The sequence below is a fragment of the Cnephaeus nilssonii genome, assembly GCF_951640355.1.
Source record: "Cnephaeus nilssonii genome assembly, chromosome: 11".
NCBI lineage: Eukaryota > Metazoa > Chordata > Mammalia > Chiroptera > Vespertilionidae > Cnephaeus > Cnephaeus nilssonii.
Genome location: NC_137082.1, coordinates 36,216,183 through 36,239,557, shown reverse-complemented (window position 1 = coordinate 36,239,557; position 23,375 = coordinate 36,216,183). Strand labels below are relative to the sequence as shown.

The following is a 23,375-nucleotide window of genomic DNA, read 5'->3' as shown; positions in this document are numbered from 1 at the left end:
CCTTTGTGTGAATCTTAATGGGAGACAGGGTTCCACAATCCACAAGAAAAGCCAGATACCTAAAGTTTCCCTCCCACTCTCCTTGCAGCAAAGGCAAATGGCTTGGCCATTTGAATGCTCCCACCAGGACTTTGAGTCTTAAACAAAGAGTGTAAAGACACTAGAACAGAGTAGAATTCTTTTGAGATGGCAGCCTACAGTGATGACTGAGGTAGTGGTTCCAGCTGTGGTATCCTTCCCTAGACCATTCCTGTATTGTGACTTTGGCCGTGATCCTGGTTTTATTTTCTGAGTTTGATTAGCTGGCCTTCCCATCAATTCTGAGGATTACTTGATAACCTTTCAAGTATTATTTCCCCATTAGTTGGCACAGTTGGTTTCTGTTGCTTGCAACTACAAATCTTAGCATAACTTTAAGGTAAGGGTTTAGAGAGATGGCAAAAGCATAGGTCTTTCACTTTTTTCTTTGTGAACTTCTGTATTGCTACTGTTGTGGTTATTACTTCTGTCATTACATATGCTTTTAAAATCAATAACTCAGCCCTGGCTGGTTTGGCTCAGTGGATAGAGCATTGGCCCGTGGACCAAAGGGTTCGATTCCCATCAAGGGCACATGCCTGGGTCGCAGGCTCGATCCCCACTAGGGGGCATGCAGGAGGCGGCCAATCCATGATTCTCTCTCATCGATGATGTTTCTATCTCTCTCCCTCCCTGAAATCAATAAAAATATATTGAAAATAAAAAAACTCCATTGTGCAATGATTTTAAAAAATAAAATAAAATCAATAATCCAAAGCACAGTTGGGCAAAAAGAAGTACTAAGAAATAAAATTTGAAAATTAGGATGGAACCAGATTGCACAAATCCTTAAATGTCATTTTGAAGATTCTGAATTTAGCTCAATAAATGTGGGAAATTTATAAAACAGAATAATGAGCCCAGCTGGCATGGCTCAGTGGTTGAGCATTGACCTATGAACCAGGAGGTCACAGTTCAATTCCTGGTCAGGGTACATGCCTAGGTTGCGGGTTTGATCCCCAATAGGGGATGTGCAGGAGGCAGCCACAATGATTCTCTCTCATCATTGATGTTTCTCTCTCTCTGATATCAATATAAATAAATAAACAAACAAACAAAACAGAACAATGATATGATCAAATCAATTTTTTTATTTTTATATAGATGGTGATACAGAACTCAGAGAAATTAGAGACCAGGAGAACAATTAGGAGGAGGCTATTGCCATGGTCCAGACAAAATATTGAGAATATTTCTCAATTTGGAGACAGAGTGAGATTGTCAATCACAGTTTGGGTTTTTTGGAGGCAGATGCTAAAATAGAGTTTGAGGTGCAAGATATTAACTAGGGGGAGGAAGCAGGATTGAATAGATCGGATGTAGACCCAGTCCACTTGACAAGGAGCTCCGGAGTGACTATGGCTCATCAGAATTGTCCTGCAGTGGGCCATAACGGCTACACCTTTACATCCTTGCTTTGCTCAGCCAACAAATGAGGATGCCCCTGACCGGTTTGGCTCAGTGGATAGAGCATCGGTCTGCGGACTGAAAGGTCCCAGGTTCGATTCCGGTCAAGGGCATGTACCTTGGTTGCGGGCACATCCCCAGTAGGAGGTGTGCAGGAGGTGGCTGATCGAGTTTCTCTCTAATCGATGTTTCTAACTCTCTATCCCTCTCCCTTCCTCTCTGTAAAAAAGTAATAAAATATATTTTTTTAAAAAAAAACACACACCAATGAGGATGGCCCTTGTGTAGGACTGTTCTCTGTAGGTGAGGCATACCCTGAAGGAACTGAAGCAGCAAGAAGCTATCTGCTGGCTATACTCCCTGTAACTGAACCGCAAGTTCCTTGAAGGTAGAACTGGGTGGCATACCTCCATGCCTACCACAAAGAAAGAGATGAAGTATAATATCTGGAACAAAAGCAATGGAGTGGAAAGGAGGGAATGGATTCTACAGAAATTGTATTTTGTAGGTGGGGGATGAAGAGGGAGTAAACACAAGTTAACACGGAGTCTTTACATTGATATGATTTGATGGTAATTCTGTTTAACTGATAGTAAACCACGGGAGAAAAAGAACAGGTTTGGGGAGAAAGATATGTTTATTTTGAATATGCTGACTCTAAAATGTCTACAAGATATTATGATAGAGATGATTTTCAAGAATGAATGCATATGGGGGTGGTCTGGAGGTCAACAGCAAGTGCTATACAGAGTGGGGCAAAATTAGGTTTACAGTTGCTCATATGAAAAATAATACAATAATTAATAAATAATAATACAAGAATAAACTCTGTTTCACATACTCATAAATGTAAACTTACTTTTGCCCCACCCTGTATACATATATCATATATAGTCTTATTTAATATGTATAATGCCTCTATGAAGTAGGTATCTTTCATATACCCTTTTTGTGTATTTTATCATACCTTTTGTTTATGAAGAAATTGAGACTTGAAGAAGTTAAAATGCCTTGTGAAAGAAGTAAAACTCAAGTCTGTCTGATGACAAAATACATGCTCTCAAAAACAAGATGATATTGCTTCCCCATAGAAATCACCACAGACAGATGGTATTTGAAGCCATGCAAGTTAAGTTAGTAGGTCGCCCAGAAAGATACAGTTTAAAGGGAAACTAAAGGAGCCCAAAAATGGAATTCTAAGGAAGCTACAATTTCCAAGATAAATGGAGTAAGATGGTATAGGCAAAGGGATTGAACAGTTTCTAAAAATTAGAAGTATGGTATTTCAGAAGTTGGGGTAAAAATAGCTCTAGTCCACAAAGTGAAATGTGCAGATATCATGGAGGATGAAGTTTCCACAATTAGAGGTCACTGATGAGTTTGGAGTAGTTTATTGAGATGTCAGACTGCAGTGGTTGAAGAGTGCATCTATAATAATAAAAGTGACCAAACGGCCGAACAGTGGAATGACCGTCCGGATGACTGTCTGGACTACCTTCCGGACGAAGCCAGGGCTATGAGGACTGAGGCAGCTGGGGCTGGGAAGGCCTACTCTTGCATGAATTTCGTGCATTGGGCCTCTGGTAGGAGATAAGAAAGTAGAAGCAAAGGGTATAGGCTACTTTTCTAGAAAATTTTCAAAGTAGAGGAAATAATAATGCCTTATACATAAATAAGGAATTTATTAATATTATTGACCAATTATTTAATAACTCCTTGTTCCCATATTACTTGGATTTTACACTCACTCCTACCATTTCTCTAGTTATTTCTTTCTACCTCCTTCATAGCGTTGTCTCTTCCTATGTCTGACACATCTGTAGGCATTGAATGTTATTTATTTTGGTTTTGTGATGACTTGTTTTACTTGGTTATGTGATTCTGTCTGTCTTTGGAGGATGGGCCATAGACCCCACCACCACTACCACAACTCCATCATCTGTTTTTCACAAAGATAGACAAGCATTCACTTCTCAAATCAATGCAACGAAGCATGCAAGTTCTTAGTTTCCTAGTAAACCAAGTACTCCGTCTATCTAGCCTTCTCTCCTTCCCTCACCCAAACTCCTACTGGGCAGATCTGGAAGAAGAAAGCTGGTACTCCAAATGCGGGGTATAATGTCCCAAGTGGAGAATATGTTTGGTTTTCAGTGAGCTGAGATTTTTCTTTGTCAGCCCCCATCAGTCCAGCCCTTCTCCAGAGGGGGCGGAGAGTAATTAACACAGCCGTCCACCTGTGCACAGGAAGATGCCTCCAGCCACACCACTGATGATGAAAGTGCCCAGCAGGATGCCCAGGACCAGCGAAGTGTAGGAGCGGCCTGTCTGGCTCTCTGGAGAACAGGCAGAAAGTTAGCCTAAAGAACATACCCCCAAGGGACCTATGGTTTGAATCAAACCCCAAGGGATTTCTGCCCCAAAGGCAGGGGACTAGTTCACCACGTGACTTGAGCTGTGAGTGCTCTGTCCCAAATGCCCAGCCCTGGGAGTCCTGCTGCTCAAGGTATCCATCCTTCAGGTCCTTCCATTTGCCTGGAACCCACCCAACATGCAGGCCCACTGCCGACCCCACCATACCTTTCATGGTTTTCGTGGGGAGGTGTTCTTTCACGTACTGCACACAGGTGTTCTGCAGGAAATCCTGCAGTTCATACCGAGTGCGATTGTAGGCGTTGAGCTGACGCAGGGTGTAGGTGGCCACCGCGGAGCTGACCTGGGGCCCTGCCACCCACAACGCAGCCTCTGGTTGGAAACTCACGAAAGAGCTCCCATTCACAGCCACTTCAAAGAAGGTGTGGGCTCTAGAGCCCTCCGGAGGCAGCTCACAGCCCAGGAAGCAGCGAATGGTCAGAGGAACTGTGGAGGCGGGGATTCAGGGTCAAGGGGGTGTGTGGAGAGGGTGCCAGGTGTAGGGGGTGTTCACCTGGGGGGAGGGAACTTTAGGGTTTCAGGGTGGGTCTACCTCAAGATCATGCTAGCAGGAAGAAGGAGGCCGGACAGAAGGCTAGGACACGGCCTCCTCTCCAGCCTCAAGCTCTTAACCCAGCCATCAGTAAATGCCGGTGCCTGGGCACCACTGGGCTCCGGAGAGCCTCCCGCCCCCACAAGACCACGCCCATGTGTGCCCGGTCCATCCACAAGACCCCTCTGGGAAACCATCCCTTCCAGAAAGCCCTGCCGGGTTCTCCCACAGGTCCCCACCTCCCAGGCCACGCCCCCCAAGCGTGACCCACTCACAGGCCACGCCCCGCTCCTGGTGTACTAGCCGCACCATGTCATGGAAGTTGCTCAGGTAGAGCCGCACACTTCCCTCTGTGTGCGCCCAGCTCTGGGGCTCCTGCAAGGGATGCAGCTGAAGAACCGTGATGTTGGAGTCCCGGCCTTCCAGCACGTGCGTCAGCTGCCCCCCCAGCGACGCATTGCCTTGGTGCATCACTTGGCCAGGGTCTGGGAAGTAGGAGATCTGGAGCAGGTGGAGGTTCCGAGGGCCTGGGGGGTGGAAGTCAGTGCGTTGGTCCCTGGCTGGCCTGAGAGGGGCTGGCGTGGGATGGGTCAGCGAGTAGCCGGGGTTAATAACCCCGCATCCAGAAGCCGGCCGCCCACCTTCTCGGCCCTTCCTAAACTACAAAGTGTCCTCCCACCCTCCCTCCCATTTAATGCTCACAGTAAACCTGCCAAGACGGTAGGACAGGGATTATTATCTTCATTTTACAAATGAGGAAACTGAGGCCAGAAGAGGAGAAGCCGCTGGCCTGCGGGTAAGCCAGACAGTCAGTGGAAGACCCACTCTGGTCTCCCTTCTCTCTCGCCCCCTCCTCCTCATTTCCAGCAGGTCAACCATTCCTGACCTACAATAAAAATCCCAATCCTGTCCCCTCTGCCACTGCCCTACTTCAGGCCTCATTGGTTCTCACAGGGACTGGGGTAGTAACTTCTTTCCTCTGCCCCTGCCCCTCATTTTTCAGTTTCATCCCTTTTAATCTGATCTCCACCTGACCCGGAAATAAGATCATGTCCTTCTGCTTAAAATCCTCCAGTGAGCCCTAGCCCGTTTGGCTCAGTGGATAGAGCATCATCCCGTGGACTGAGGGTCCTAGGTTCGATTCCTGTCAGGGGCATGTACTTCATTGCAGGCTCAATACCCGGCCCTGGTCAGGAAGCATGCAGGAGGCATCCAATTGCTGTGTCTCTCTCACATCTCTCTGTCTCTCCCTCTCCCTTCCACTCTGTCTAAAAAAAAGCAATGAAAAAAACATCCTCGGGTGAGGACTAACAAAAAATTAAAAAATGTAAAGTCCTCCAGTGACACACTCCCCTATCAATAACAACAACAACAACAACAATAATAGCTATTGGGCTTATAGCTATGACCTGGGCACTGTACACACATATTATATTTTTTGTGCCTTCCTCCATTTAACTTAATACCCTAGCTACTATTATTAACCCCAGTCCATATGGGAAACAGGCTAAAATGGTATAACCGAGCCAAGATTTGAATGCAAACACTCTGAGTCTAGCATTCTTAGTCAGTCAGCTATACTGACTCCTTATAGGATATCTGTCCACAGAATCAAGTCCAAAGTCTTTAGCATGGATTTTAAGGGGACCAGGCCCCTGCTGCCTTTTTCAGTCTCTTCCCAGTGCTTGGCTATATCAAATTCCTCATGCTGCCTTTTGGCTGACATGTAAATAGCATGTCCGGGTTGCTCTGCTTCCTGGCAAACTTCTATTCAAGCTTCAAGAGCCAACGTGGTTGTTCTCTCCTTGGAGGAGTTTTCCTGAGGCCTCTTCTCTTTATCCTTCCCGACAGTGGACCTGTTTCAATGATCGGGATTCCACGTAACTGTCTGCAAACACACAGGCTACAATGGGCTCCTCTAGGCTACAGATTCATATCTGGTTACCTCTACCTCCTACACCTAGCAAGGGCCTGGCACAGATTTGGTGCCTAGAAAATGTCTGAGGAGGGAATGAGTCGGGGGTTGCCAATCTATGCGTGTGGGTGTGTTGTGACCACGTTTGCATTTGGGAAGCGCTCTGTGTCTGCAGGTGTGAATAAGTACATCTGTGTGGATAACCTTAGAAGGCTCTTAACTGCTGTGTGCCCCTGTCTCCTCCTCTGTGAAATGGAGACAATATTACATTAATCTCTACCTTGTAGAGATTTTGTGGGGGTTAAATGAGGCAACACATGCATTAACCATAGTGAACACTCATTGAATTCTGGTTATTATTCACTCCCTCTCAGAAGAGGACACTAAAGCCATAGAGACTGCGGGAGAAAGAAGAGGCCCTGTGCAATTGCAGTGAAGGGCAGTAACTCCCCGTCTGTGCTTGCCCCACTTCTGATCTCCTCTGAGTTCTCCCGCTGACCACAGCTTCTTTTTCCCCAGCTTCACCTCACCAACTGTCCCCAGTTTCCCTCCACCTTCTCTATTCCCCTTTTCTGCCTCACGTATCTCAGCCCCAATCTTCCCCCCAAGTATTCCTTCAGTTCTCCACGTCCTCCAATTCCTTTCATTTCTCCTCTCATCTCTGGGTGTCTTTCCATCTTCCCTAGATTCACCGCCATCCACCATCACCCTCAGCTCTCCTTCTCCAGACTTCACCCCATCCCCTCTCCCTGAGGCTAATTCCCTCAACGCTTCTACCAGCCCCTTTCCCATCTTTCCAGTGTTGTCCACCCCCACCACTAGCCTCCTCCGTCTTCCCCTCTCTCACCTGGCTTTGGCACACACACCAGTCCCCAGAGCCCTGTCTGCCCTGTAGAGAGATCCAGCAGCTACAACACAGACTCTGTGAATAAGCTCTCCTCTGGTCTAGCCCACATACCCGGACAGAACCATTCTGAGGCTGGGATGTGACCTCCTTCCCCCTCCACCTCGGGCCCCGCTCACCATCGGAAGTTTCCTGGATACAAAGGGCCCGGCCGGGCAGAGTCAGTAGAAGCAGCAGTGGCAGCAATGTTCTCAACATCCTGGGACCTTGATCCCACCTGTACTCCTGGCTTTGGCAGGCTGGGGGCTCCCACTGACTGCCGCCTAGGCGAGTGAGGACCGCCTGGGAGGAGAGAAAGCTGACCCGGAGGAGCTGGAAGGTGACCAGGGGATGGGAGGAGGAAGAGGGCGTCAGGCCTTTAAAGTGTTATTCCAACCCCGGCTCATTTCCTACTAGGGGGCCGGCCTCCTCTTGCCCGCCCCCGGCCCCGCCCTGCACCAAATTCTCCTGCCCAGACCTGCCTTTTCCCTTTTCCCTAAACCGCTGCTGAGGAACCGGGAGAGGCGGAAAAGGGGGAGCAGGGGCTTCCAGAAGTCCTGCCCTCGCTGAGTCAGGGGGTGGGGCATCTGTTTTCAACTTAGAGCAGACTCTAGGGTGTAGGGACCAGCAGGTTACTACTGGGGAGACCGAGGTCCAGGGACTTGCCCAAAGTTTATGCCTCACGGTGGTCAAAGATCAGGAATTAGAATTGTTTTCCTGCATGCTGGCTACATTTTCATAAGAATTTGAAGGAAATAGTAATTACACAATCAGGGATCTTGCACTCAGAAATACTAGTAGTCACAAGATGAGTATAGAGCAGCTCATTTATTTGTAATAGGAGATAATTATGACCAATATAATTCTCAATAGAGGATTGGTTATTTAAAGCAATAGTTTTTAAACTGAAGTCACAATCTTATTAGTGTAATATGTTAATTAGACCGGACATCCTTCCTGACATCCTTCCATCCTTCCAGATGAAGCTGGGGCTGCGAGGGAAGCCCGGGTCCCGGGCGCTGGAGGAAAGCCGGTGCTGGCCGTCAGGGGAAGGAAGGCCTACTAGTGCACAAATTTTGTGCATCAGCCTCTAATATTTTAATAAATATCAGCTAATGGATGACTGAATGAGATAGTATGTGCATAAATCTCCAAGAGTAAGTTGCAGGACGTTATGTTCAGTTTGGAACTATTTATATGTCAACCATACACACAACAACTAAACAACCTATTTCTTTATGGGAGTAAGTGAATCTGGAAGGACATACTGTAAGTATAGCAGTGGTTTACCTCCAGGGAGGGACCTGAGACTAAGAATGTGTGTGTGTGTGTGTGTGTGTGTGTGTGTGTGTGTGTGTGTGTGTTAGGTGTGGCAAACTTATAAAGGCTTTACACTCTAATTTGTGAAGGTTTTTATCCCTCTATCTCAATAGTTGGAAAATTTTGCATCTAGAATGTGATCATATGTCTCTTGCTGAATTAAAAATAGAAGTTTTAAGTAATAAATTATTGCAGAAGAGCGTAGCAGATCATTATGAGCTGATGTACTGAAATGAGCCATTGATAAGTAAATAAAGGAAGTGTGGCAAAAACATATAGCATAATTCCATCTATTTTTAGTTTAAAATTTTTCACAGATGTGTATATATCTGGAAGGATTCTTTCAATAGTAATTATCTCTTTGGAATGGGATTAGAGAGAAAGGGCTTGGGGGAGATTTTAACTTTTTATTCTACACACTGTTTCTTGGAGGGAGAGTTGATATCATAGTGGAATTGGGGCAAACCCTGGACACATACCAGGTTCCTATTCTCTAAATTGATTATATGCAAGAATGTCCATGCTCACCTCCTAGTTGTTGCAAACTAGCTTAGAAGTAACATCACAGTCTTTTTCCAGCTTACCAAAATAGTTACTCAGAAGAACTGGGGCCTTGTTTTCTTGGTCTCAAGAAAAGTGGAAGAACTTAAATCAATGCCAATTATAGCCTTGCCTTTTACAAAAAAATATTTTATATGTGAAGAATTATTTCATGCTTGAAGAATTTTATTAAAGCATACATGTCCCCACCACCAGCATAAGAAATGAAATATTATCAATTGAAACCTCCAGTGTGCTCCTCCTCAATTGCACGTCTCTCCCCTCTATCATCAAAGTAACCACTAATCATAAATTGCCAGTTTTCATCCCCTTACATTTCTATATATTTATACTACACATGTATACCTCTCTAAGCAATATATAGTATTTTGCATAATTTGAATTTCTATAAATGGTATTGAAGTGCACAAATTCCTATGTAACTTGCTTCACCTGACATATTAATAAAATTCATCCTTGTCATTGTGTAGTTCCATTAATCTCCATTGCTTTATAATATGCCTTTTTATAAGTATGCCACAATTTATTCATTCTCCTATTGTTAATCATTAAAGTTTTTTCCCAGGTTTTTGCTATTATAAACAGTGCTGGTATGAGCATTCTTTTTCTTTTTTTAAAAATATATTTTACTAGAGGCCTGGTGCACAAAATTCGTGCACGGGGATGTGTGTCCCTCAGTCCAGCCTGCACCCTCTCCAATCTGGGACCCCTCGAGGGATGTCCGACTGCCCGTTTAGGCCTGATCCTACCTACTGGGATCGGGCCTAAACGGGCAGTCGGACATCCCTCTCACAATCCAGGACAGCTGGCTCCCAACTGCTCACTTGCCTGCCTTCCTGATTACCCCTAACTGCTTCTGCCTGCCAGCCTGATCACCCCCTAACCACTTCCCTGCCAGCCTGATTGATGCCTAACTGCTCCCCTGCCAGCCTGATTGCCCCTAACTGCCCTCCCCTGCAGGCCTGGTCACCCCTAACTGCCCTCCCCTGCAGGCCTGGGTCCCCCCCAACTGCCCTCCCCTGCAGGCCCAGTCGCCCCCAACTTCCCTCCTCTGCCGGCCTGGTCACTCCTAACTGCACTCCCCTGCAGGCTTGATTGCCCCCAACTGCCCTCCCTTGCAGGCCTGGTCCCTCCCAACTGTCCTCCTCTGCTGGCCATCTTGTGGTGACCATCTTGTGTCCACATGGGGGCAGGATCTTTGACCACATGGGGGCAGCCATCTTGTGTGTTGGAGTGATGGTCAATTTGCATATTACTCTTTTATTAGATAGGATAGAGGCCTGGTGCATGGGTGGGGGCCAGCTGGTTTGCCCTGAAGGGTGTCCCGGATCAGGGTGGGGGTTCCCTTGGGGCATGGGTGGCCTGGGCGAGGGGCCTGTGGTGGTTTGCAGGCCGGCCATGCCCCCCGGCGACCCAAGTGGAGGCCCTGGTATCTGGGATTTATTTATCTTCTATAATTGAAACTTTGTAGCCTTGAGCGGAGGCCAAGGCAGGCCAGGGCTGTGGAAGCTTGGCTTCCTCCATTGCTGGGGAAACCCAAGCCTCCTGCTCGCTCTGTGGCTGCAGCCATCGTGGCTGGGTTAATTTGCATACTGATTGGCTGGTGGGCATGGCTTGTGGGTGTAGCAGAGTGATGGTTAATTTGCATATTACTCTTTTATTAGATAGGATTGATCTTTTACAGAGAGGAAGGGATAGGGATAGAGAGTTAGAAACATCAATGAGAGAGAAACATCAATCAACTGCCTCCTGCACATCCCCAACTGGGGATGTGCCCACAACCAAGGTACATGCCCTTGACCAGAATCGAACCTGGGACCCTTCAGTCCACAGGTTGACGCCTTATCTACTGAGACAAACCAGTTAGGGCAGTATGAGCATTCTTGTACATCAAGCATGTCAAACTCAAAGGCTAACATGGGTCAAATAAACAAGATTTAAGTTTATGTGGGCCACAATAAAACAAAAGCTTCAATTTTCATAGAAATGTAGGTGTATTTCGAAAGAGACATGCTGAATGCAAAGGGCTGAAATAAATGAGTAATCATTAACACAAAATAATAGAACATTTTGCTCTGGCTGGTTTGGCTCAGTGGATAGAGCATCAGCCTGTGGACTGAAGGGTCCAGGTTTGATTCTGGTCAGGGGCACATACCTGGGTTGCGGGCTTGATCCCCAGTGGGGGACGTGTAGAAGGCAGCCGATCAGTGATTCTCTCTCATCATTGATGTTTCTATCTCTCCCTCTCCCTTCCTCTCTGAAATCAATAAAGATATCTAATATATATATATATATATATATATATATGGCTAATATGCAAAGTGTCCCCGTGGGAGTTCGACTGGGAGACCAGGAGTTCTATCACTCACTATGACGTGCGCTAATGACCAGGGGGCGGTACAGAATGAAGGAAGGCCCTGGCCGGCAGCAGGCAGCTGGGGAAGGGAGGCCCCAGTCTGCAGCCAGAAGGCCCAGATCGGCCCTGATCATTGGCCAAGCCTAGGGACCCTACCCGTGCACGAATTTCATGCACCAGGCCTCTAATATATGTATATATATATATTAGAACATTTTAATAACAATATTTTTTCTTGAACACTAACTTACCAGACACTGAATAACTGCACAAATTAATAAGTGTAACGCAAATAAACCTATTTTTTTGGTTCTCTGAAAGCGAAATATTTCCTGTTGTGCACACCAAACAAGTCAGTACAAGACTAATGACATGGCAATCGGCTGCTAAAATATTCGCTGCTAGTATTAGTGGAGAGAAATGGTGCGCAGTAAGGCATGTAAGGGAAATGAATGCAACACGATCATAGCAATCAGTCATTAGTGAACATTGTAGTTCATTATTAATAATTATGTATAATGGGATATTATAAAAATCAAGTTACAAAATTTTTATTAAAATGTTTCTTACATACCATTATATTGGCTGGGCTGCAAAAATATTCGTTGTGGGCTGCATGCAGCCTGCGGGCCATGAGTTTGACATGCTTGTTGTGTATGTTTTCTTGTGTATTTGTGGGAGAATCTTTGTAGGTACAAACTTGGAAGCGGAATAGCTGAGTCATGGGGATCTGCATCTTCAAGTTTACTAGATACTGCCAAACTATTTTACAGAATGTTTGGGCCAATTTACACTCCCAGTAGTGCACATGCATGGCCTTGCTCCAAACCCTTGCCAACTCTTGGCATTGTCAGATGGTTGGGTGCAAAATGGCACTTCATTTTGGTTTTGCTGATTCCTAGTTTGTGCATCTTTTTGCTTTGCCTTTCTTCTTCCTTGAGTGCTTGAAAGGTGCTTTGGGACAGAGGGTGATCAAGTATATGATTGAGCTAATTTGAAATTGAATGTTGTGAGTCTTTGATCTATGCAGGTAGGGCCTGGTTAACTAGGCTTAAATAGGGGCCACACCACCGTCCACAGAGCTAGTTACAGAGAGGTCTTTTCCATCAGCTAAGATCTGTTATGGTCGAGGTGGCAATAGCAACCTCTTGCACATTTTAAATTCTTAATACAGCCAAAACCGGTTTGGCTTGGTGGATAGAGCGTTGGCCTGCGGACTGAGGGGTCCCGGGTTCGATTCCGGTCAAGGGCATGTACCTTGGTTTCGGGCACATCCCCAATAGCGGGTGTGCAGGGGGCGGCTGATTGATGTTTCTCTCTCATCGATGTTTCTGACTCTCTATCCCTCTCCCTTCCTCTCTGTAAAAAACCAATAAAATATGTTTTAAAAAAATTCTTAATACAAGTTATTGTTATTCCATGCCCTAAGCGGGAGATGATCTCTGAAGGGACCACCCTTTGTCATTATCTGAGTTGTTATCCCAGGCACCCTCCTCACACTCCAGTGCCCTGAAAGCCAAATAGCAGAGACAACATTTATTATTATAGTTAACATTTATCATGGGCTGAGGCAGTGTTAAGCTCTTTACACAAATAATCTCACTTTTCCATATGCCAGCCCTGTGAGATGGGTTTCATTAACATCCTTTTCACTAATAAAGATACTGAGGCTCTGAGAGGGTAAATGACTTACCTAAGGTCACACAGCAAAAGCTATAATTTGAACCCATCTATCTCTGATGCCAAAGTTTGTAATTTTAATCACCACGTAGTATCTCAAAAATTTTGGGAGATCACAATCTATTAATATATTTTTGAATACATACATTCATCATGCTTGAGTATTTATGTTATGCATAATATAAAACATGCCCAAAATTCATGCTAGTCCTTTCTCAATTCCTCTGGGCAGAGAGCACAAGGATCATTTTTTCCATGTTATAGATGAGGTCAGTGAAGCCCAGAAACTTTTAAGTAACTTGCCTAACTCAAAGAGGAAGGGGGTATGGGACTGGGTACAGGGAGAGTGGAGAGTATTGGGGATAGGGAAGCTGGTGGAAGGGGTTGGGGAGAGGGAAGAGAAGAGAAATGCTGCCGTTGGTTGGAGCCCGAGCCTATGCTGCATCTTGCCTGGGTGGCCGAGGGGTGATATCCACAGAGCAGAGTGGGAACCGGGCCAGCAGCTGAGATTTGACAGAGAGCTAAAGAATGAGCTTCCCACTGAGCAAAGGGAAGGAAGCAAGTGGTGGCATTTCCCACACCAGACAGCACATGCTCGGGGAAGATAAGGGAGACAGGAAGCTGAGCAGGGCCAGTGGCTCGCAGCACCAGTGAGTGAGGAGAGGCCTTATCGGGGAGCCAAGCTGAGCCAGGGACTGGCTATGAGCCCAGCTGAGCTTCAGAGAACCAGCCCTCTCCCTCTCCTGCTAGCTACTGAAGATACACAGTTTAACCCAAGCAGGGCCCAACTCAGATACCAACGAAGTGTGGTCCAGAGATCACCTCCCCTTAGGATGTGGAATAACAATAACTCGTATTGAGAACTTACAATGTGCAGGGCACAGTATGAAGTAAGCAGAGTGCATGAGTTTTATTCTCACTAGTGTCCTATGGAAAGTATGAAAAACAGCCATTATTCCCATGTTCCAGATGAGGACACAGAGGCACAGAACAGTGAACTGACCCAACTAGTAAAAAAACACAGTTGGGCCTCAAACCCAGGTGAGTTGGCTCCAAAATATGCTTCCTTAATTCTTAGACCATCTTATGAAGATAATTGAGATGACTCATACAAAGTGACAGAACACAGTACACTTTTGGTGTGTGGGAGAGATAAGAAAGGAATTTGGCTTTGGGGCAGCAAACAGAACTGATCCTGCAGCAGGAAGAATGGAGGGTAGACACTAAGTACAATTTAAATCTTACTCAAGATTTTCCCCTGTGGACACTAACACAACCCAACTTAGGAAACATGACAAGAAGCCTCATAAAGTCGGGATGATTCCAGCTCTTGCCTGCCCAGCTGATACCCCAGACTTGACTTCTGCCTATCTTTCCAGACTTATCTTCCCAGGTATTTCACTCTCAGCCTAATCGGTTCCTCCTGGTTTCCTGAGCACAGAGCACATAAATGTTATCTCTTCACTTCATTTATCTTGTTTTTAGGCACGGCACACAGAAGTTCCTAATTTAAGAAGTTCCCAGTTTTATCAATCTTTTCCATTAGTTCATGCTTTTTGTACCTTGTTGTGGATGAAAGAGGCCACATGCTAACCTGACAAGCTCAGGGAAGGCCTGCATGACAGTCTTGCAAATTCCGAGACCTAAAGTAACCACAAAGGATGGTCTGAAATTAAACTGTAACTAAAAGCAGTTAAGGTGGGTAGTTTCGTCCTAGGCTGGTATCCTCACTGACAAGGTCAACCTTTACCTTAACTGAGCCTATCTGTCTTTTTGCATCTATGAGAACATGTCCTTGAAATGTCTGGGTAAGTTGTAACTTCCCTTTTTCAGGATCCCTTAGGGCACAGCCTAAGGTGCCTGGGCACCAGGACAGATACCATACATTCCTTCGTTGTTATTGTTATCATGTTAATTGTTGGCTGTTTACTGTCCTGCACCCACCTAAGTATGTGTCTATCATTTTACTTGTTATCCAATCCCAGAGGTTCCCCCAACCCTTTGATTTCTCCCACCTCTCTAACCTATCACCAGTGGATTTCATGTAACCTACCTATGTCCCCTCATTTGATTGTAATGTATAAAATTAGATGAAAAACCGCCATTCTCTGGAGCACTATCCCAATCCATTGAGATACTGCTTCCCGGCAACTGTCGACAGTTTGGCTCAAATAAACGCACAAACATTCTTTACCGGTTTGAATGTTTTTGCATTAACATTGTTTAAGAAATCTTTCTCTACCCTGGGATCCCTCTGAGACCATGTGTTATGGATTGGCTTTCCCTTAATGACATCAAAGTTCATAGTATTCAAGGCCCGCTCCGCGTCAGTGGCTGGAAGTTGACTAGGGTAACCAGGGAGCAACGAGAAGACATTCTCCTATTTATCTTCAAAAGCTTTGTAGTTTTGTCTTTCACCTTTAAGTGTATGGTGTGAGGTAGAGGTCATGATTAGTTTCTCTTACGTGGATATCCAGTTGTGCCAGCACTGCTTATGGAAAGTCTGCTCCTCTTTAGTGATCTCAGTGGCATCTCTGACTTACAGTAAATGTGTTTATTCTGTTCCAGTGGCCTGGTTTTCCCTCCCTGCACCAATGCCACATTATCGCAGCTAGTATAGGTATATAATAATCTTCATATCTTACAGATCAAGTCTTCCCACTTTGTCCTTCAAGAGTGTCTTGGCTTGCCCTGACCGGTTTGGCTCAGTGGATAGAGCGTCGGCCTGCGGACTCGAGGGTCCCAGGTTTGATTCTGGTCAAGAGCATGTACCTTGGTTGCGGGCACATCCCCAGTAGGGGATGTTCAGAAGGCAGTTGATTGATGTTTCTCTCCATCAATGTTTCTAGCTCTCTCTCCCTCTCCCTTCCTCTCTGTAAAAAAAAAAAAAAAAAAAAAAAAAAATCAATAAAATACATTAAAAAAAAAAAAAAAGAGTGTCTTGGCTGGCTCTCTCCGCTCTGGGTTGCTGCAGCCCCTGCCACTTTCGGGCTCAGTAGCCTAAAGAGAAAATGATTAAAAAAAAAAAAAAATGAGAGAGAGAGAGAAGGAAGGAAGGAAAGGAAGACCCCGTCTGTCTGTCGTCCCCATCGTCTGTGGGTCCCATCGTCTGTGGTGAGCCGCGCGCGTCCACGTGCCTCTGCCCCGCCCCGCCCCGCGCTGGCCTCCCCGCGGCCAGTGTCCGCGCTGCCCTCGGCGGCCTTGCGTGGAGGTGGCAGCGCGCGTGGCCAGGCTGGCCGAGCCCGCACCCACTAATAGTTTGTGTCCCCCTTCACTAGCTGCTGGCATCTCAAGTCGCCAGAAGCCTATATTTGAAGAGAAACGCGTGTCCTGGAGGCCGCGTGGGCACCGTTTGGTTGGTTCTTTAAGATGTTTTGTAATTTAGAGGGAAGTCCCCATTTTAATAAATTTGTTTTGGAAATTTGGAGCTTCAGACAGCTGAAAATGACAAACGCCCGCGGGGGGGGGGGGGGGGGTATTGTTTCTGAGAGCCTTTGGTCTGCGGCCCTGCAGCCTGGAGCCGGCCGCGCCCAACTCCGACCTCCGCGGTGCCCTCCTGCTTCCCAGCCTGCGCCCGCCTCTGAGCTCCGCCCTGCCGCCCGCCCGTGGGCCAGCGGCCCGGCTCCGGGAAGACCCCCTTCCGTCCCGTGTGCTCCCTGTAAGAAGTCCTCCTGGCGGGCCTGGGGTGGGTGGTGGGGGCGGGAGATGAACGCTGCCGCCGGCAGCTACCCCCGGCCTCCCTGTACGTGGCTGCCTGCACTCCGAGGTCACCGAGGCCGGGCTGTGCGAAAAGGTCAGCCCTGCGGGCCCCGTGCCGTCCACCCAGGCCTGCGGCTCCCAGGGTTACACCTACGTCAACTCCCAGCCACTGACGCTGAGCGGGCCTTGAATACTAGGAACTTAGAGGTGATTAAGAGAAAGCCAATCCGCAACATAAGGGATTCCTCTTTGAGAAAATCTGGTGTGGGAAAGATCTTCATCAAGAACCTGGACAAATTGATAGATAACAAGGCACTTTGTGGTACTTTTTCTGCGTTTGGACATTGTTAGGGTGAACTACCCTTAGTCTCTCCTGCTTGGACATGCTTTCTGAAATAGTAGTTAGAAGCCTTTCCCCCTAGCTTGGGGCAGAGGGTCTGCATCTGCAGAAGCAAGATGAGAACTCCTCTCCGCCCCACTGACCAGTGCACTCTCCTCCCTTCCACTTGACCAACTTGCGCACCCACAGCCTGACCCTACAAGGCATACTTTTACCCTATATAAGAGAACCTAACCATCCCCTCGCGGCTGACACCAACACACTGGTCTCAGCCCGCTGTGAGTGCGCAATGAAATTTCTTAAACTCTCACGTCTCTTGGCCTGCCTCCTTTCAGAGCGGACCTAACAAAAACATTGTGTCCTGCAAGGTGATGTGCGATGAGAATGGCTTATGAGAAGGGTTATGCCTTTGTTCACGTTGAGACCCAAGAGGCTGCAGACAAAGCCATTGAGAAGAGGAATGGCTTGCGCCCAAGGACCGCCCAAGTGTTTGTGGGCAGATGCAAGTCTGGAAAAGAGCAGGAAGCCGAGCTTGAAGCCAAAGCCAAGTTGACCAATGTGCATATCAACAACTTTGGGGAAGGAGTGGATGAAGAGAGTATGAAAGGGCTGTTCAGCCAGTTTGGTAAGACCCTAAGTGTCACGGTAATGAGAGATCCCAGTGGGATATCCAGAGGCTTTGTGGATTACGAAAAACAGCTGTGGAAGAGATGAATGGAAAATAAATAAGTGGGAAAGTCATTTCTGTAGGCTGTACACAGAAGACAGTGGAACAGCAGGCTGAGATAAAATGGAAATTTGAAGAGCTGAAGCAAGAGAGAATTAGTCGATATCAGGGGATGAATCTCTATATTAAGAACTTGGATGACACCATTGGCGATGAGAAGTTAAGGAAAGAGTTTTCTCCTTTCGGATCCGTCACCAGTGCGAAGGTAATGCTGGAGGACGAGAGAAGCAAAGGGTTTGGCTTTGTCTGCTTCTCATCTCCTGAGGAGGCAACCAAAGCAGTCAGTCACTTAGATGAACGGAGGCATCAGGGGCTCCAAACCACTGTATGTCGCCCTGGCCCAGAGGAAGGAAGAGCAAAAGGCTCACCTGACCAACCAGTATATGCAGCGGGTGGCCGGAATGAGAGCACTCCCTGCTGATGCCATCTTACAGTTCCAGCCTGCACCTGCTGGCTACTTTCTGCCAGCCATTCCACAGGCTCAGGGAGGACCTCCATATTACACACCTAACCTGTTAGCACAGATGAGACCTAATCCACACTGGCAGCAAGGTGGGAGACCTCACGGCTTCCAAGGTATGCCAGGTGCTATATGCCAGACTGGCCCTCATCCAACTCTTCGCCATCTGGCTCCAACTGCTCAGAGAGTTGAACCACTTGGCTATGGACTTTGGTGGTGCTGGTGCCGCCCAGCAAGGGCTGACTGACAGGTGCCAGTCTGGAGGTGTTCCCCGAGCTGTGCAGAACTTAGCACTTCACGCTGCTCCTTATAAGTATGCCTCCAGTTTCTGCAGTCCTCATCACCTTGCCATATTGCCTCTGCAGGCACCCCAGCCTGTGGTCCATGTGCAGGGGCAGTAGCCCCTGACCGCCTCCATGCTGGCTGCAGCATCCCCCCAGGACAAAAGCAGATGCTGGGAGAACATTTGTTCTCACTCATCCGTTCGAATCTGGCTGGAACGATTACCGGAGTACTTCTGGAGATCGACAACTCCGAGCTGCTGCACCAAGGTAGACGAAGCTGTGGCTGGCGGTTCTGCAGGCTCATCATGCCAGGAAAGAAGCTGCCCAGAAGTTGGGCACTGTTGCTGCTGCTACCTCCTAAGCAAGGAAAAAAAATGATTCAAAAGCCAAAGAACCCCTCATGGAATTCAAGATTTGAAGACTTCCTAGCGTGTCCTATGAACCTCAACACCAAGAACCACAAATTGCCAATTTAATGGGTCATTTTATATCAAAAGGTCAATTATGAAGCACCTAGAATTTTTCAATTAAAACAATATATTATCTGGGTTCGGCTATGGCCCAGTGTTAAGTGTGTTTTTTTTGTCCATTGTGGGTTTTTATTCTCGCCCCCCACCCCCCCAAAAAATTGGTTTTATTTGATGTACCCAAGTCTTAAGTTTTTCAATAAAGAGAAATATCTCCATAAGAAAAAGGAGTGTCTTGGCTGTTTTTGTATATTGAACTTTTACACATAAACTTTAGAATTATTTTATCAGGTTGAAGAGATTCTTGCCCAGTCTTTGTTATATTTTCCCTAGGTCCTTCATATTTTAAAATAGTATTTAAAATGGTACTTAAAAGACATTTCATGTGCTAACTGATTATTGCTGGTATATAGAAATGCTGATAATTTTGTTGCATTGACTTTTTATCTAGAAGCCTTAACAAACATTCATTCTAATAATTATTTATAGATTCTTTTGGATTTTCTATATGCATGGTCATATTGCTAGTAGATAGTGACAGTTTTATTTCTTCCTTTCTAATTTTATAGTTTCTTCTTAACTATTGTTTTTTAAAAATATATTTTATTGATTTTTACAGAGAGGAAGGGAGAGGGATAGAGAATTAGAAACATCGATGAGAGAGAAACATCGATCAGCTGCCTCCTGCACACCCCCAACTTGGGATGTGCCCACAACCAAGGTACATGCCCTTGACCAGAATCAAACCTGGGACCCTTCAGTCTGCAGGCCAATGCTCTATCCACTGAGCCAAACCAGTTAGGGCTCTTCTTAACTATTGTTATCACTTCAACCTCTAGACTCTAGAACAATATTGAAGAGAAATGATAGAACATATGAGAGAGTATTCTTATCATTTTCCTTGTTTAAAAAGGAAAGCTTTCAATTTTTTACCATTAAATATGATGTTTTCTGTATGTTTTTAAAAGATACCCTTTATAAGCCCTTTATCAGATTAAGGAAGATTCCTTTTATTCTTAGTTTCCTGAGTCTTAAAAAATTAATTTATTTTCTAATTATAGATAATATCTATTAGCTTCAAGTATACAACACAGTGATTAGACATTTATATACATTATGAAGTGATTACCCCAATAAGTCTAGTATCCATCTGACACCATACATGGTTATTACAATATTATCCTTTCTAATAAAGAGGAAATATGCTAATTGGCCCTCACCACATCACAAAGATGGTGGTGCCCACAGCCAATAAGGAGGGAATATGCTAGTTGACTGCCACTCCCTCAAAGATGGTGGCCCTCAGTCCCCTCAGCCCCACCGGGGCGGCAGGCGTGCAGCAAGGCTGGTGCAGCCCTCAGGCGGGCCCAGCCACTCTGCGTGCCTGCCTCCGAAGTCCCCCATTCCCCTCAGCCCCTCAGCCACCCAGGGCCACCCGAGGCTCAGGTAACCAGGGCCAGCTGAAGCTTGCACTGCCGGCAGTGGCAGCAGCAGAGGTGTGATGGGGCGTTGCCTTCCCCTGATCACCGGGTCGCCTCCTGCCCCTGAGGGCTCCCAGACTGTGAGAGGGGGCAGGCCAGGCTGAGGGACCCCCACTCCAGTGCATGAATTTTCATGCACTGGGCCTCTAGTTGACTATATTCCCTATAGTTTGCTAAGCTTTTATAGTAAATGTTTTGAGTTTTTCAATTCTTTATCATTATCTAATGAAATGATATGATTTTCCATATTTAATTTGTTAATGTGGCAAATGCATTAATTAAGTTTCTAGTGTTAAACTCACTGTTGAGATAAAACAACTTCTTATGAATTATTATTACATATATTTTAGTCTTCTGCTGTTTTTCTCTAGACCTCACCAAATCCTTCCCACTCCTTCAAAGCCCTGCTTAGATACCACTCCTTCTGAAAGCCTTCCCTGATGCGCCCAACTAGAAGTGACCTCTCACTGTTTTCACAAAACCAATAAAGTTTTGTCTCCCATGGTAGCTACATTGTCACATTCTATACCCTTGTCTTCTCCTCTGGACTATAAACTCCTTCAGGGCATCGTTGTGCTGTCTACTCAGCCCACTCCCTCCTCCCAGGCCCCAGAGTAGAAGTGGTATATCCAGGGCCATGGGTTCTGGGGTAAAACTGTCTGGGGTCACATCTCAGCTCTGCCACTTGCTAGTTGTGGATTTAGAGGATGCCACTTGGCCCTTCTGAGCCCGTCAGACCAGACTATGAGACTATCTGTGGTCTATTCTTGATTCTATACTTTTGCCTGAATATACCCAGAATGGCTAAAGTTCCTCTAGGCCAGTGGTTCTCAACCTTTCTAATGCCGAGACCCTTTAATACAGTTCCTCATGTTGTGGTGACCCCCAACCATAAAATTATTTTCATTGCTACTTCATAACTGTAATTTTGCTACTGTTAATGAATCGTAATGTAAATATCTGTGTTTTCCGATGGTCTTAGGCTCTACAGCAGCGGTCCTCAACCTGTGGGTCATGACCCACAGGTTGAAAACCGCTAGCAGGGTCGCCTAAGACCATCGGAAAACACAAATATTTACATTATGATTCATAACAGTAGCAGATGTGGCCACAGGTCCGACTTCACTTGGAACATGAGCATTATAATGCATGTTCTGGGGCTCTGACCAAGGAGTCAGTGCTCTAAATGTTTGCATATGTGGTCAGGGGAAATTAAAGCATTTCTACAAAGCAGTAGATGGGAAGTTTCCCATGGATAGGCTAATTATTTTTTGGCAGTCCCAAAGTATGTAGCATGTAAACTTGGCTCTGGGAGTTGGGAGAATCCACTTGAACCGCATGATCCCCAGATGCTAGGAAAGGAATTCTCAGATATTTCCCCGCTGAAAGTAGTCAAGAGTACTCAGTTAAAGTGCCTTGGCTTCCAGCTTCAGCAAATTCAACTTTCTGTTCTGACTTTCCAGCAAAAAGGAAGGGGATATTGAATGCAGAATCATGAGAAGCTAAAGCTAGAGGACACTGCAGAAGTCAGATTTCCACCTCTTTTAAATTCTGTATTTGACTTTTATTCACACTTGTCATTAATTTTATCAATGCAGTCAATTATAGATTGTTTGGGTCCAAATCTTGGCTCTATCACTTATTCAGTGTGAGATGCTGGTTATTACTAAGCCTCCCTTCAGTTTTTAAAATCTGGGCTTCAATTTTTAAATCTGTAAAATGCTCATAAGGTTTTGGAAAGGATTAATGGTGTTGATGTATGTGAAGTACTAAGAACAGTGCCTGGAACATCGTAAATGCTATATAAATGCTTGCTATTATTGATACATTTTGGCCATTTTCTTATTAGCATTACTGATATGATTCATTTGGCAATAGTCAAATTTCACTTGTAGTGTTATCTGACCATTTTGTTCTGCTTTATGATTGTTTCTAGGGGAAAATTTCTGCAGTGAATGTGTGTTGAATTCTGTTTTCTGATTTTATTTTGCAATAATTCTGTATGAATCTGTTAATATTTTCCTTGTGCTGAGAGAGAGTCCCATGCACTCATTTTCCAGATATGGACACTGAACCCCCCCTCCCCAAAGGAAAGTGACTCCTAAAATCACACGGAGATGGTGGCTAAACCTATAATAGAACCTAAGGCTTCTGATCACTAGTCCAAGGCTTGTTCCACTCAGCACAGAGTCTAAGAGTATTGACCTTGGGTATTGATACAATCTGTGCATTCTCCCAGTATCTCCTGAGGGTGTGGTCTTCACTAATTGGTTGGTCCCCAGGGGGTCTTTAAGTCATTGCAGCTGGTCCTTACGTCAGCCATTACGTTGTTTGCCTTGTTTTGCTACTCCTGAGGGCCTGGGGCCAAAACACAGCCAAGGCCTAGAAGTCATTTTCAGGGGTTAATGCTTAAGGGAATGATCTGCAAGGGCTTGTAGTTTTGCCTGTTGCTAGGCACCTGAGGCTCTCTGCCCTGGTGACCCTCAGCACCTGGCCTATCAGTTCCTGCTCTGCTCATACCTAACTGCCTACTACACTAGTATCACGGAAAGCTCGAATTCAAGGACCTCAGAGGTCCATTTGTTCAAACCTCTCATTTTATAGGTGAGGAAGTTGGGTCCGGAGAGGGAGAGGCAATATTCAGGGTCACATTTAGAGGCTTTACATGGACTTGAGATTGGAATTGAAGTCCAGGTCTCACTTCAAATCCAGGGTTGATTTTATTGCACATCACACTGTCCAAAAGTCATGAGTG

The 23,375-nt window shown here is 45.9% G+C and overlaps 1 protein-coding gene and 1 pseudogene across 2 annotated transcripts; one reads left to right on the top strand and one right to left on the bottom strand.

Moving 5' to 3' along the window:
- Positions 1-1,157: 1,157 nt before the first annotated feature.
- Positions 1,158-7,725, bottom strand: PROCR (protein C receptor). The gene is made up of 4 exons (XM_079783454.1): positions 7,386-7,725; positions 4,723-4,974; positions 4,063-4,341; positions 1,158-3,818 (listed from the first exon to the last, which is right to left on the bottom strand). Exons 1-4 carry the CDS (start codon positions 7,462-7,464, stop codon positions 3,703-3,705), a joined length of 726 nt encoding a protein of 241 aa, XP_079639580.1. The 5' UTR covers positions 7,465-7,725; the 3' UTR covers positions 1,158-3,702.
- A 9,142-nt stretch (positions 7,726-16,867) lies between these two features.
- Positions 16,868-19,033, top strand: LOC307107710 (polyadenylate-binding protein 4-like; annotated as a pseudogene). Its single transcript has 2 exons — positions 16,868-17,203; positions 17,552-19,033. The product of its transcript is annotated as a polyadenylate-binding protein 4-like (transcript).
- The last annotated feature ends 4,342 nt before the right edge of the window (positions 19,034-23,375 follow it).

Bases quoted from the DNA above. Each gene is read 5' to 3' on its own strand.
- PROCR (XM_079783454.1), bottom strand. From the start codon at position 7,464: ATGTTGAGAACATTGCTGCCACTGCTGCTTCTACTGACTCTGCCCGGC. The intron at 4,342-4,722 runs GTGAGTGGGTCA...CCGCCTCCACAG, and splicing joins CCAGGAGCGGGGCGTGGCCT to TTCCTCTGACCATTCGCTGC. The intron at 3,819-4,062 runs GTATGGTGGGGT...CCTGTTCTCCAG, and splicing joins CCCCACGAAAACCATGAAAG to AGAGCCAGACAGGCCGCTCC.